This window comes from Petaurus breviceps, unplaced genomic scaffold, assembly GCF_028583685.1.
Source record: "Petaurus breviceps papuanus isolate PSGF00001 unplaced genomic scaffold, PetGlider_PUasm1.0 551, whole genome shotgun sequence".
NCBI classification, from domain to species: Eukaryota; Metazoa; Chordata; class Mammalia; order Diprotodontia; family Petauridae; genus Petaurus; species Petaurus breviceps.
Window position 1 is genome coordinate 1361814 of NW_027186372.1, and position 15834 is coordinate 1377647.

General features: G+C 38.0%; 1 protein-coding gene across 1 annotated transcript; it reads left to right on the top strand.

Moving 5' to 3' along the window:
• Positions 1–9779: 9779 nt before the first annotated feature.
• Positions 9780–15409, top strand: LOC138172486 (serine protease inhibitor Kazal-type 12-like). The gene is made up of 4 exons (XM_069102258.1): positions 9780–9981; positions 11888–11913; positions 14728–14855; positions 15301–15409. The coding sequence occupies exons 1-4, from the start codon at positions 9921–9923 to the stop codon at positions 15344–15346; spliced, it is 261 nt and encodes an 86-aa protein (XP_068958359.1). The 5' UTR covers positions 9780–9920; the 3' UTR covers positions 15347–15409.
• Positions 15410–15834: the final 425 nt, after the last annotated feature.

Genomic DNA, 15834 nt, shown 5'->3' on the forward strand with positions numbered 1-15834 from the left:
AAAAAAAAAAAAAAGAAGTAGTCCCAAGAAGCCTCTGTCTAGGGACAGGTCAATGGATTTCACTATGGAATAGAGGAGACTGAAAATGGTTCAAAGGATGGTACACAAGGATAAGAAGTCAGTAAACTACAGGAACCCTTTCTTCCTGGCATGAGAGCTAAACTTGGGGCCAATAATTCATGCTTACAGAACATTGCTGAGTAAGGAATGCAACCCATACACATGTAGAAAGATTACTTCTCTCTATTTCCTAGAAACACAACCACAGTCCAGGCCACTGCTACATTTTGCCTCAATTATTGAAACAACCTGCTAATTGGACACACGACTTCCATTCTTTCCAATCTCCCATCCATCCCTCACACAACTGATAAGATAATCCTCCTAAAGCATAAATCCCTCTCACCATGTTTCTCTCACACTCAATAGACTTCAGAGGTTTCCCTTTGAATATAGTATAAAATAAAACTGTCTAGGCCTGACATTTTATGCCCTTTAAATTCTCACTTTAGTCTACCTTTCCAGGCTAATTATAAGCACCAAGGTGGCACAATTAATAGAGTTCGGACCTAGAGTTGGGAGGACTAGGGTTCAGATCTGTCCTCAAACACCAGCTGTTGGATCTGGGTAAATCATTTAACCTCTGTTTTCCTCAGTTTTCTCAAGTACAAAGTGGAGATAATAATAGCATCTGTCCCTGAGCTGTTGTGAGAATAAAATGAGATTTTATATGTATGTATGTATGTATGTATGTATGTGTGCGTGCATGTATATACACATGCAGATACATATGGGTTGTGTAAACATGCACACATGCACATATGTATGTGTACCTACACCTATGCGTTACTTAACCCAGTTCCTGGCAAATGATATTGTTATGACTATTAATTCCATGTTATTTCCCCTCATGCGCCATGGATTTCAGTCAAATTACCTACCGATTGGTCTTATAAATGCGCGTGTCAGCTTCTCTTATCATATCTTTCGCAAGTTTCTCCCATGCCTGAAACAAGCTCCCTTCTCATCTCGACCTCACAGAATCTCTATCATTTTTTGATAAGAAAGGTTGCAAATAAGTTGTAGAACCTTTCCTGATAAATGTTAATTTTTCTTCATCATCAGTGTATAATGTACATACTTCTGTTTGTCTGTTTTACCCCCAGTAGAATGGAGGTTCTTTGAGGGCACATTTTTCTTTAATCTTCTCTTATGATGCCTAGAGAAGCACCTTATCTATGTGTTTTAGAAATAATTTCTGAACTGAAAGGATCTAAATTCAGTTCAATCCCTGTGTAATCATCTTGACTTAAATACTTCTAGTGACAGAGAACTCACTTTCTTCCAAGTCAGTCTATTACATTTTGTGTTAGCTAGCTCTATTGTTTGGAAGGTCTTTATTTCACACTAAAATCTGCCCTTCCATAACTGTCTGTTCTCCTTTCTATCATCATTCTAGCATTGTGCTCTGGGGACAATTAGAAACATCTAGCCCCTTTTGCCTAAGACATCTCTTCAAACATTTGAGAATAACCATCTTTTCTCTTCCAAGTCATTTTATTCCTTTTTTATTACTTAATATTTTATTTTTCCTAGTTACATGTAAAAACAATTGTAACATTTATATATTTTTTGCTTTTTGAAGGGCAATTGGGGTTGTGACTTTCCCAAGGTCACACAGCTAGTAAGTGTGTCAAGTGTCTGAGGCCAGATTTGAACTCAGATCCTCCTGAATCCAGGGCCGGTGATCTATTCACTGTGCCACGTAGGTGCTCCAACATTACTTTTTTAAACTTTGATTTCCAATTTCTCTCCCTTCCTCCCTTCCCATCCCCTCTCATTACGAAGGAAAGAAATTCTATATAGGTTATACATGTGTACTCATGCAAAACACTTCCATAACAGTCATGTTATGAAAGAAAATGTAGACAAAAAACAACAAAAATAAATGTTAAGAAAAGTAAAGTTTAAAAAATATGTGTCAATCTGTATTTAGATACCATGAGTTCTTGCTCTGGTGATGGGATCATATTTCACCATAAGTCCTTAATATTTGTCTTGGATCATGGTAGTGCTGTGAATAACTAACGCATTCACAGCTGATCATGTTACACTGTTGTTCTTACTTTGTACCACAGTACATTTTATTTTGCATCAGCCCATGCAAGTCTTTCCAGGTTTTTCTGAGAGCATCTTGCTCAACATTTCTTATAGTACGATGGTATTCCATCTTAATCACATACCACAACTTGTGCAACCATTCTCCAATTGATGGGCTTTCCCTAACTTCTAACTCATTTGTTTGACTAAAAATCCCTAGTCCTTCATTTGCTGACCTGATTTTTAGCACTCTCCTCATTTGTGTTATCTTCTTCAACTGTAAAGTTTCATCCAGAGCTATGGTCTTGGCAATCATGACCTAATAAGTGAAGCATTTTCTACTCTAGTCCCACTCGTTCTCCCACCCAAGAGTCTGAAATAGTTTGGACAGTAAATCTAAATGGGTGTGTGTGTGTGTGTGTGTGTGTGTGTGTGGCAATGTTGGATGAGGGAGTTGGTTCTTGATCTAATAACATAGTAAAGAGGACATGGCCTAAAATTTTGACTCTGCTACTAACTACCTGTATAACTTTGGACAACTTATTTTCCAACTTTGGATCTGCTTCCTAATCTATAAAATGAGACGGCTGTATTGAATGACCTCTATAGTCCTTCCTACCTTCCTTCACATGTTTATTTTTTTCTAAGGGCTAGATTAAATGGGTCATTTTGAGCCCTAAAGTGGAGAAATAGCTGAACATCAGATTTGGAAGGATCCTTAGAGAAGTCCTACTCCTTCCTTTGACAGAAGAGGAAATTGAGACCCCACAAAAGGACAAGGAATTAGCCAATGTCTCAAAATGAATCAGAGACTAAAAGGTGAAGCTTTTGAACTCAGACCTGATTTCTAGGTCAGAATTATTTATACAGCTCTGCAAATTAAACAGATGAAGTGAATTGACTCCCAGATAATAAATTCTCCTTCTCCCCTCCCCAGGATATAAAGAGGAAGCTCATGGCAGGAGGGACACTCACATGACCAAGAAGAAATGTAGACGGTCACATGTAGATAGGTGTAAGTAATGGTAGATGAACAGGTATCTAGCCTGGTTAAAGTATGAATTGCCAAAAGTACTTTATATGGCACTTTCATGCCTGTAAAGCATTTCACATATATTATCTCAGTAAATCCTCACAACAACCCTGTAACTTAGGTACTATTATTGTACTCAATTTGGCAGTGCTAAGAAATACTCAGAGGGGTTAAATAACATCCCCAGGATTATATAGCTAGCAAGTCTCCAAGATAGGATTCAAACCCAGATCTTCATGCCTCCACTGCCAGTTCTCTTTTGCTACTTTACTTGCCAGGTAGTTAAGGCTCATTGTTAAGGAACACTTAGGCAAAGAGGATGGCATGAAGGACAGGAAGAGGGAAAGCCAAGAAAGTTGAAAGGCAGCTTCTAAAAGGGTTTGATCTGTTGGCCAGTGTAGGTCTCAGTCAGAGGTGGAGTGCATTCTGAAAGAGCCACATTCTGGATTTGAGGAGGCTATAAGCCTTAGGTAGACATTCTCAGACTCCTGGGAGGAGAAAGGGAAAAAATAATAATCCTTGGGACAAATTTGTCCAATAAGAGGTTTGATATTTAAGATATATAAGAAGTTGATTCAGATATACTAAACCAAGAGCCGATTAACCATTCCCCAAATTGTCAAAGGATATGAAAAGTTTGCTCTCTAAGGGAGAACTTCAAATTATCAATTGTTATATGGAAAAAAAAACTCCTCTCCAAATCAGTTATAATTAGGCAAATGTTAACTAAAATAACCCTGACATTCTACCTCTACCCTTCAGATTTGTAATGACTTGAAAAAGGAAACTGACAAAAGTTAAAGATGCTGTAAGAAAATAGGCACCCTAAAGCATTATTCATGAAATCTAAGAATTATTTCAGCCATTCTGGAAGCTACTACCATGTGTATACTCTTTGAATGAAGCAATAGCACTATCATGTCTATCCCTAAAAGCAAAAAAAGAAAGACAAAAAGGATACACATACACAAATAGTTATTGCAGCTTTTTATCGATTGGGTTCATCAAATTAACACATTTCACTTAAAGTAAATTAGAAGATGGTTTACCTTGATACCTTTATCAAATGAGAATACATCTTGATTAGTTATTAAATGTGAACAAGGCCTAGATAATCCCTGGTACTTCTAGTATGTGTAACTGAAAGTCCATTCAGATTTATTGAAGGAGTTCATCTTGCCCTGTGGAGCTTATCAGCAAGCTGGTTTAGCATGAAGAATTCAAGTGTCTAGTGGCAGAAAGGAGAAGGAGCTGCCACTGAGAAGGAATTATTTATGGGGATGGGGTGGGGAGAGAAAATGATCTTAAGCCTCAGTCTCAAGTCTCCTCCCCTTTCTGTCAAAAAAAGACTTTGTGAACTTCAGAGCACCAGCACATGTAGGACAACAATGACTGCTTAGCATCTGCATTGGGAGTGGAGGCTGTACTGCACATGATGAGGAAAGTCACATTCAAGTCTCTACAAGGAGCCACCCAGAGAATCCTCATCTTACCAAAGGAGAACTTCATGGGTTTCTCCCCAAAGGGGGGCAAAGAATTACCAACAACCAAGGACGTTAAGTTAGTTATTTTTCAATGTTTGTCTAACCCCCAATCACTTCCTGGAACTTGTATCTTCTGAGAGAAGAGTGTGTCACAGAATCTGGGGGGATATTTTATATCAACTATTCTTTCCATACAGTTGTAGTAAATACCACTTTTATGAAATCTAATCACATCTGGCTAAGTGATATGAACTAGAAACCATGTAGGGAAGAATAACAGTTGGGTTCATGCAATAGCATTATAAAATCCATCTCCCAGGTCTTCAGGGAATCCTGAGGGAAGAAAGGGGAACTGCCCTCTGGATTTGGGGGGAAAATAGCTCCAACAGCATATGTTATAATATTAAAAACCTATAAATGAGTCGATTCCTATCAATTGGGGATTGATTGAACAAATTATGGTACATGTATATAATAAAATATTATCATCCTTAAAAAAAATGAAAGGAAAAATATTGTAAACTGATACAAAATGTATTGATGACAACCCAGATAGAAATTTATATAAGAACAATGAAAAGAAAAGAGATCTTCAAACACTTAAGAAGTGGGTTCAACATGATGAATGACCATGATTCCAGAGAACTAATAATGAAACGTACTATCAGCCTTCTGATAGGGAGGTAATGAACTCAAGGTTCAGAATGAGATACAAAACGTCAGATGAGGATGCTATGGGAATTTGTTTTGGTTGACTATGTATATTTGGCACAAGAGTTTGTTTTTGCTTGCTTGTTTCCATTTGTTTGAGGGGACAAGGAACTTACTGATAAGTTTATCAAAAGAAAAAGTTAAAAAAGAGAGCAACTGAAACATTTTCAATGATCGGAAGAGAGCAGGAGGAAGACCAAAAGAAAACACAGACAAACGGGGCAGCTTTTGACAGTTAGAATTTGAATTTGTTATGTACTTAAAAGGAAATGTGAGTTGTTTGTAATAGAGATTCCCAGTTTCATATACAGTCCTTCTCTCCCAATTGTATATGGAAATTCTCGTCGTATTTGTTTGTGAAATTCAGAATACAAATGAACGGATGTTTAATAAAAAAGACACCATGGAAGGAGATTGAATAAGTCTTGCCTGAAACTTCTGATCATGTGACCAACATGATGGTGGATTAGACATTTTCTTCAGTGCTCATGAACCTGAAAAATTCCTCATAATTATGAAGAAAGTATATGTACAAAATAAAGTAATTGTAGCGCTCTTCATGGGCCAAGATTTTAAGTTAAACAAAGTAACAACCTTACAAATTAACAGGAAAGCTAGAGGAAGATGAAAGCTCACTCTTCTGAGGCAGCAATGTCTGCAATTGTGCCCATAGGGAAAACTAAAGAACAGAAAGAACCGGGGCAGCAGTAAAATCTCCAATATGGTTGGAAGATGAAAGGTCTAGTACTCAGGGCTGAAAGGAGTATGGTCAGTAAGACATCTAGACTAATCCAAAAGTCTCTAAGTAAATATTTCAAGATAAAGGGAACTGGACCAACCATGACGGGGAGAAGATTCTGTAATTTACCAAGATAGATAGGATGGAATCACAATAGTTCCTGAACTGTTCAAGAGAAAAATAAGAATTTTGAAAGCAAAATTTATGGCCTGGACAGCAGAAATCATTGATACTATTTAAATAAGAACAACGACAACAAAAATCTTGAATCTATAGTGGCAATATATATATATATATATATATATATATATAGACAAATGATTGGGAATAACAATATATCGGAATAAAGGACAAATTGAAGAGACACAAAAGTTAATAATGCTAAAAGTGCACATGAACTGTAGAAAAGGAAAACCTTGATCATGAGAACAAAATGCAGAGACTAATTAAGTCATCATAGATCCTCCAGTACGCAGAATATGACAAGTCAAAACATTGAAACAACATAATGCAAAAAAAGATACAAAAAGATTGACCAGAGCTTATTTTTGCAGAAAATAAAGTGCCAATCAAAATAGTCCATAAATTCTCTCTGGGGGTTGTGAGGAACACTGTATTGCAAACTCTAAGACACACAGTGGTCAAATTGAATGATTTCAATGATGAATAATAGATTTTGCAAGCAACCAGGAGAAAAATCTTTAAATATAAAAATAAGGAAAGGAAATTCAAATACCACAACACTATCATCTAGCCATCAGGAACTACAGAAAGGAAAGAATAATAGTTTCCTCCAACCAAAAAGATTATATCCCTACCTGTATCTCTGCCTTGTCATGGCAGAGGGACTTGTGTAGCTCAATGGAAGTATGAGCTATGTCATGCAGGGTTAGTGGAGGTTCTGACAAAAGGTGATCCACTAGAGAAGGTAACGGCAAGCTACTCCAGTATCTTTGTCAAGAAAACTCCATGGACAGGACTAAAATAATAAAAGAGAAGATATCAGAAGATAAACCCCTCAGGTTGGAAGGTGTCCAATAAAGTACTGGGGAAGAGTAGAGGACAATTATAACTAGTTCCAGTACTAATGAAGCATTAGGTCCAAAGCCAAAAGGAAGTTCAACTGTGAATGCATCTACTGATGAAAGGAAATACAATGCTGTGAAGATCAATACAGGCTTTGAGAAATAGTGGAGGATAGATGGGCTTGGCAGGCTATGGTCCACAAGGTCATAAAGAGTCAGAAACAACTGAACAGCAATGAAAGCAAAAAGCTCAAGATGCAACCCAAGGTGACAAATCCTGCAAGGTTTAACTTAATCATTAATGAAGAGTATACATCATGTGTAACAAAAAAAGAGGCGTTTGTAGCATCAAAAAAAGAAAAAAGACACTAGAAGATATTTGCAAATATCTCAGACAACAGAAACACAAGAAAAGTAAATACATCAAACAAGGTAGACACATATAACAAAATAAATCACTTCAGAAAAAAGGAGAAAACTGGAAGCAGAAATAACAATAACTAGCATTAATAAAGCACTTTATGTGCTACATATATGTATATACATATGTAGCACTCTATATGTAAAGCATTTTGCTGATATTTTTTCATTTGTTCCTCATAACCACACTGAGAGGAAGTACTATTATCCCCACTTTACAGGTGAGGAAACTAAGGCACAAAGATTTTAAGTGATTTGCTCATAATTGCATAATTAGTAAGTAAAGCTAGATTTGAACTCAGGTCTTGCTGAGTCCAAGTTCAGCACTCTACGCGCTGTCACTTAGCTGCCTCTATGGGATTAAAAAAAAATAACAACAAACAAAAACAACCAGAACAACACAACAAGATCTTTATTTCTACAAATACACGAAGACAAATGTGAAAGTGGAAATTAAATAGAAATGATGGAAGAACAGACCAGAAACACTATAGTTTAAAGCATTCTACCCAACTTCCACAAGTGAATTAATTTTTATTTTTTTGTGAGACTAAATTGTATAGTGAGACAAAGCATGAAAGATGAGAGGGGGGTAGTGTGTTGAGGGCATTTGTGTAATATACCCTAATCAAGTCAATGTTAAAACAATGAAGGGACAATAACTCTTGTGATCTCATGGGAAGAAAAGGCGTTATAGGATAATATTCCAGATGGTAAAGAGAGGAATTAAAATGGGAGGAAAGAAAGAGAACTATCTTAATACAGTGGTGGAAGAGATTTCACCCAAGAACCCTCTTTTGGGGGGAGATTCAATGGTGGAAGACAGGGATATTACAGTGATTGTGTTCTGCAAGGATTCAGTTCTAAGAAAGAGAATAATACCTTTGCAAGAGTGTTTTATTTCCACAAACAGCATTCTGCATCAGCTGACAGAGAATCAGAGCTCCTGGGGATAACCAGGATCCAGAAGGATAGAAGAACATGGACCCATTAAAAAGATTCCATGGCAAATGGGAAATCAAATGATCAAGGGGAGATCAGGGAGGAAGAAATGATCTCCATAAAGAGGGACTTCGGAAAATTTCTATCACAAGGCAATGCTTCTGATCTCTGAATCTCCTATACGAATTATAACTCTAAGGGTGAGGCACAACAGAAAACAGAAGAGGGGGCAACATCTATAGGACAATAAAATAGAAATTATTTAGAAGAGGGAAATCAATACATATTTTGGAAGCTTTAATTCCATAAGGAATGCAGAAACCAAGAAAAAAGAATCTATGAGTATAATCATCATGAATCAAAGAATAAAATTAGAACAGATAGGAAGGGAAGAGAATTAATGAAGAGAAAAGGGAAAGGGATGTTTTTAGGGCCTCTTGTTGGGAGTAATCATACACTTAATGTGGATGTCACATTGCAAGAGAATGGATCAGATGCTGAGGGAGTAAGGGAGGCAGGCAAATAGAAATTCTGGGGAGTAAGATTCTTGTGAGGCCAAGGGGATCACCATACCCCAGTTTGAGGGAAGGAAGTTTGAGAAGAAAAAGAAAGGAAGGCAATTGACATTTATATAACACCTAATCATCAGGCACTTTGCTACATGCTTTACAAATATTATCTCATCTGATCCTCACGATGATCCTGAGAGGTAGAGGCTGTTACTTATCCCCATTGTACAGTTGAAGCAACTGAGGCAGACAGAATAACTTGCTCAAGGTCACACAGATAGTAAGTGTCTGTGGTCAGATTTGGGCTCAGGTCTTCCTGATTCCAGGCCAAGTCTTATACTCACTGTGCCACCTAGCTATATAAGGTAAGATTGTGTTTTGGGGATGAGAGATTTTGCTATGGGGAGGGAGACCTAGATTCTACATGGGAGTAAAAAGGAATTAAAAGTTACAGGATGAGTGGGGTTCATTTGCCTCAGAGGGGAAAGTGAAACTTAAAAATCCTTGTGTTCTCTTCTCTGGTTGTGGTCAGAGAAATGATGTGGGCATGGCCCCACAATAAGAGAGTTCCCTGAACTCACTGGATCAAATTCCCTAAAAATGCACAGTTCAGGGAAATGAATTGGGTGTGCCCTTCATTAAGTACAGTTAGACATTGAGTTCAGGGTGTGTGATATGGAAACTGATGTTTGGAGATGTATTTGAGTGGAGGTATCAGTGTAATGAGTGTACCTGCCTGCACAGAACATCCCTGGAGCAAGCATCTTTTAGTTCCTGGTTACTCTCTTTGCGAGGACTGCAAAAGTTGATTTCATCACTAGGGTGGAGGATCTGGCTGCCTGCCCTGTGGATGAGCATTTGGCTGTGTATCCCTGGATCCCCTTATAAAGCCACTTGGGGGCCTCAGGCAGGCACTACACCACTGAATTCTCAACAGACCAGTCACCCCGCATTGCCATGACTTCTTCACGTAGTTCAATGATTCTGCTCTACTTGACCTGCACCTTCTTAATTGTGGGTGAGTGAGATCTTTTATTTCTCAATTCTACCAGCAATGGGCTTATGGACCTTATGGACCAACCAAGTAAGCAGCAGATAAGGGCTAGACAGTGAAGCAGATAGAATGCTGGGCCTGGAGTCAGCAAGTTGTTGCTTTCTTGTGCCTGTCATGCCTGACCCTTCATGACTCCATTTGGAGTTCTCTTGGAAGAGATACTGAGCTGGTTGGCCATTTCCCTTTCCAATTCATTTTTACAGATGAGGAAACTGAGGCAAAGAGGATTAAGTGACTTGCCCAGCGTTACACAGCTCATATTTGTCTGAGGACTGCTAGGTGCCATAGTGGATAGAGTGCTGAGCCTAGAAAGATCTGAGTTCAAATCTGTCCTCAGAGAAATACGAGCTATGGCTGGAGTCAGGAAGTTGCTGTTTTGCTGTTTCTGTCATGCTTGACTCTTTATGACTCCATTTGGGAGTCTCCATATCCAGGGTTTTGCACGGTGTTCCACATTGCCTCAGAAAGTAAGCTTTCTTCTTGGGAAAAAATAGACTATTTGCCCAGTAAGAGGGAGTCTGTTGTCATCATATAAATACCATCCAAAATGGCATGACTGATGATCAGGGATGACAATAATGCTTTGGGTAAATGATGTATTAGATACTACATGAGCCTTCTTTTAGGACTGTGATATGAGAGTCTCTGTACAGCAGAACAATCTCATGATTCTTTTGCTCTATGAGATCACACTACAAGAATGCATATAGATTATTTGCTCCCATGAGCGTATTATAAACAATATCGACATGATTGCCACTTAGCTACATAAGGAAAATGAAGACAGATACAGTTTCATATGAAAAGAAGCCCTTTGCAAAGACTTAGAATGTCTGGAAGAGTGTTTTTTAAACTCAGTAATGTGTGGCAGTGTGTAATAGGGAGAGAATTTCACTGGCAGTCCAAAGAGGCAGGGAGACAGCATGGTGTGAGGGAAAAACAACATATTCTTGAGTCAGAGGACCTGGCTTCAAAGGCCACCTCTGACATTTACTATACTGTGACCTTACACAGATCACTTGGTCTGCTGTGATTTCTTCATTTGTAAAACGAGAGGATTGGACTAGATAATCACTTTCAACCTTAGGTTTATTCTAGTCTTGTTCTGTGATAAACTTACTCCATGGTCCTGTACATGTCACTTCTCCATTCCGGGTCTCAGTTTTCTTTTATGAATTGAGGAAAATAATACATGTATTAGCAAAGCAGGGCTGTTACAAGGGTTGAGCACTTTATAGCCATGTGTAAATGACTTATTGTCATTTATTGACAGTGGCCTAGTTTATCAATTTTACTGAGTCTTCCAAGAGTCAATTATTGGAATAATTTTCATAGACCTGTATTCTAAAAACTTATTCCTTATTCCATGGTTGATTTTTCACTCTTTTGCTTAAATAGTGGTAATGGGGAAACTAGCTGGTACAATGGATAGATTTCTGGGCCTGGACTCAAGGAGTTTCATCTCCCTAGATTTACATCTGTTCTCAGACACTTAACTGTCTGTGGGACTGTGGGCAAGTTACTTAATCTTTTGAGCTGGAGAAGGAAATAACAAAACCCTCCAGTATCTTTGCCAAGAAAACCTCGAATTGGCTCATGGAGAATGAGAGATGACTGAAACAACTGACTGGCAAGTAAGAAGAGAGCAGGGCTAGGGTTCATTCATTAAAGTGAATTTGATGAAGCCCGAATCCATACTCTCTGGATTTCACGTTGTCCATCTCTAAAATGAATAGATAGGATTGGTCTTTGGAAACCTTCTGGCTCAGATATTCTGAATTCCACATTGTTTCCTCTAACTCTGACATTCTGTGATTCTCCAAAACCATAGTCAGTATCTCATAAATATCTGATGTTTCCTTAATTTCAGATGCTGTAAGTCAAGGAGGCTATCAGGTATGTGCTACTCTCTCTGTTAGAGGCTTCATTCCTTTCAAGGCAGAAGATAAATGACCAATCATCCATTGGCCCTGCAACTGGTTTGTCATTTGGATGATCCAAGCTTATTTGAATGAACTCATTGAACTTGGGGTTGACACATAGAAGCATGAGGCCAGGTCCCTATTTTATGAAAATTATAATCTCATCATAGGAGAATAAGACAGGGATGCATAGTTCTGCCAACAAGGGAGAATATGAAAATTAATTTAGAAGAACAAGATATTTTGAGGAAAAGGTACCTTCTGACTGGAGAATACCAAGGAAGGCTTACTAGAAGGGATGATATTTAAGTCAGTTACCCTTGGAAAATAGCATATTAATTGAATATTCTCTTATACAGTAAGGTATTTTCCAGCTTTAAAATTCTATATTTTTAGGTTTTAAGATATCTCTCAACTTGAACATTCTCTGATTTAGGTTCTAGGTCCCTACTGCTTTCAACATTCAATGATCTAAGAAAGCCTTCAGAACTAACATGTAATAGTCTGGGTTCTAAAGGTCTGTTTTAGCTTTGATGGTCTATTTTATAAGACTCATCCTGCTTTTTCATAAGCCACAACATATCACTGCACAAACTCTTTTAATACTACTGTAGGCATAAGAATAAAAAAATATTGTTCTTTCCACAGAGACTCTGTTTCTCCTTTTCTGGAAATTACTCATTCATGGAACTCTACTGAAACCTTACACTTAGTGTATTAATTAAAAATATTACTTAGTGTTTTAATTTAAAAAAATAATATTTCCCTCAATTACATGTTAAGACAAATTTAGCATTCATTTAAAATTTTTTTGAATTGCAGATTTTCTTCCTCCTTTCCTTACCTCTCCCCTCCATCAGATGGTAAGCAATTAGACATAGGTTATACATGTATAATCATGCAAAACCAGTTTCTGTATTAGTCATGTGAAAGGACACAGTCCAAAAGAAAAAAACAAACAAAAAGTAAAGTGAAAAATAATACATTTCAATCTGAAGTCAGACCCCATCATTTTTATCTCTTTATAGAATTTCTTAGAGATTGTAGAATCTCTTTATAGAATTTCATCTTTTTCAAAGTGACTACAAGTCACTGCCAAAGGGAGAAAGTCTTAAATTTGAAATAAATTTTTTATTACCTGCTGTTGAATGGAACTGTCCTGCAGATATACTTAAATTTGTTTCCACGTAGTGCCCACCCACAGCACCTAGTTCTGCCTTCTGGGGGCTGGTGATAGTCCTTTACATATAGTTAATCATTGACCAAGCCCCAACCCCAACACTAGTCCAGAACTATCGGTTCTTCTCAGGACTGAACTGTAATATTCTCCCCTTGTGTCTATTGCTCTTAGATACAAAATATTATTGTGAAAAGAACTACCCTCAATTCATGCTGAAGTATCTCTACTTGGTCAGCAGTGCAACAGCTATTTTAAATCTCCTTTTTTTCATGAGACTCACAGTTCTACACACAACACAATTCACTCACTTCCTTACAACCTTCTTAACTCTTTATCCTTTTTAACTCTCACCCTTTCACCTGGGCTATGAATTGTGTTTTGGAAAGAGATGTGGATTTAAATTCCGAAGACCTGAACTCATATTGGCATTCTACTATTTATTGCCTTTGTGACCTTGAGCCAGATACTTCATTTCTCTGGACCTCAGTTTGTGGATGCGTCCAGTATTGTCCTTTTTTCTTCCATTATCTGTGTGGGCCAGATAACATTAACAATTATGCATATAGTTAATTTTACGTGTCACATTTTAGGAGGAACACAGAACTTGGACATAACCAGAGTAGGGAAATCACAAATGGTGAAAAGTGTAGAAACCATATCATTTGAGAACCAATTGAAGGGGTTTGTCTGTGTTTAGCCTGAAAAACTGAAGATGTAGGGGTCACAGAGGAAGGGTCTAGTGGTTGTCATTTAGGACTCTCATGAGGAAAAGGAGTTGGACTTTTTCTGTTTGACCCAAGAGGGTGGGGCTAAGAGTAACAATAACTGTGAAAGGGGAACAATGAGAGTTTTCCAAAAGTGGAATGGGCTGCCTCAGAGAGTAACGAGTTCTCCCTCCTTGGAGGTCAGAAGCTGAAAGAGAACATATCAGAGCTAGAATTGAGGGTATTCCTACTCAGCACTGGTTAGACTAGATGGCTTCTACCATCTACTGTCTCTTCCAATTCTAAGAGTTTACAATTCTATGAAACTTTCCCAGGGAAGTCTAAGATCTACAAACACTCACTAAATGCTAATTGTAATTAATCATACTGCAAATTTATTGAGTCTGTAAAAAGAATTGTCCCCTGTGGTGGTTTGAGGGTAAGTGAACTTATAGAGGTAGGCAAGCAGAGGGTAAACCAGGTCTCCATCTATTGGTACCTGTTATGGGGAGCCAGCTATGGGGTAGTGGAAAGAACCCTGGGTTTTAATTAAAACCTAGCTTAAAATCCTGGTTCTTCTAACTACTTCTATAGTCTTGGTAGTCTTGGACAATTTCTCTGTTGATCTCTCTTTCCCATTTTGTAAATGGAATGGTTAAAGACTAAATTATTACTAAAATGTCTCTAGTTCCAATTCCTAATATCTTCTTGGGTGCAGAACTGAAAATATTGTTTTGTTTTGTTTTAATAAGCAATCGGGGTTAAGTAACTTGCTCAAGGTTACACGGCCAGTTATTTTTGTGTGGGTGCCAAGTATCTGAGGCCGGAACCAATCCCAGGTCTCCCGACACTCTTACTCACTGCTCCACGTGGCCATCCTGAAAATATTGTTTTGCTATTACAGGCCCAGTGCAAACAATTCCAGGCAACAGCCCCAGGAGAAAACACTCAATGTCCCAATATTAAAAAACCAGTGTGTGGCACAAATGGCCAGACCTACAAGAACCTCTGTGAATTCTGCAAGGCAGCTATGTGAGTATAAATACACACCATTTTGCATTCTGGAAGTTGGGAAACGGAGGGGAGAAATGGGACTGAATGGTAAGGGATACTGCTTTCTTTTAAACTCCACAAGTTAAGTTTTTATTCAAAAGAATCTCTCTGTCATATTTTAATAACTGGTGATCCAGTCTCTACTCAGATTACGCTTTTTACTCCAGATTCACTATGATGGAGACAACCCATGCCAATGTATAGCACCACACACCTACAATACCAAGCCTAGTCCTCTTTCCTCTAGAGCATGCTACCCACTAGGAAAAGCTGTAGGGTGGGAGTCATGAGGAGAAGTAGTAGCAGAGGGAAGAAGACTAGGGAACCTAGGGCCTATTGATATTCAAAGGCGATCTATGAAAACTTCACTGACATATGATGAGATGGGCTTTGTATCTAAAAAATATATATCTATTTCTTCTAGGGAAGAGAATGGACAGATTGGCTACAAACATGATGGAAAATGCTAAATCTGCAAGTGGCTATAATTTTCCCTCTCTAACTCACCTTCAATAAAAATAATTTGACAAATATTTTAGGATCAGCTTGCTTATTTCTTTGATTTACTTTTTTGGATTGTTGATAAGACTGAAGAATTATTTCCAACAAGACCCTGCTGAGGAGACAAGGAGGGCAAAACCATGGCAAATACAGTACTTTGGGCTTTGTGTTTACTTGATATTGAATCACAGGATTTTCAAATGGAAGAGACCTTAATGATCATCTGATCCAAATCTCTGATGGGAAAGGCTTTGGCTGAATCTTCTGGATCCCAGAAAACTGCATATTTTTTTGTTTGAAAAATATTAATAAGGGGAGGCTAGGTGGAGCAGTGAATAGAGCACCGGCCCTGGATTCAGGAGGACCTGAGTTCAAATCTGGCCTCAGACACTTAACACAAAAACTAGCAGTGTGACCTTGGGCAAGTCATTTAACCTCAATTGCCCTCCAAAAAAAG

What these genes read in the sequence shown, in the direction of transcription:
- LOC138172486 (XM_069102258.1), top strand. Translation starts at nt 9,921, where the DNA reads ATGACTTCTTCACGTAGTTCAATGATTCTGCTCTACTTGACCTGCACC. An exon ending in CTGCACCTTCTTAATTGTGG is followed by an intron (nt 9,982 to 11,887) that starts GTGAGTGAGATC and finishes CCTTAATTTCAG; the next exon opens with ATGCTGTAAGTCAAGGAGGC. An exon ending in GAATTCTGCAAGGCAGCTAT is followed by an intron (nt 14,856 to 15,300) that starts GTGAGTATAAAT and finishes TATTTCTTCTAG; the next exon opens with GGAAGAGAATGGACAGATTG.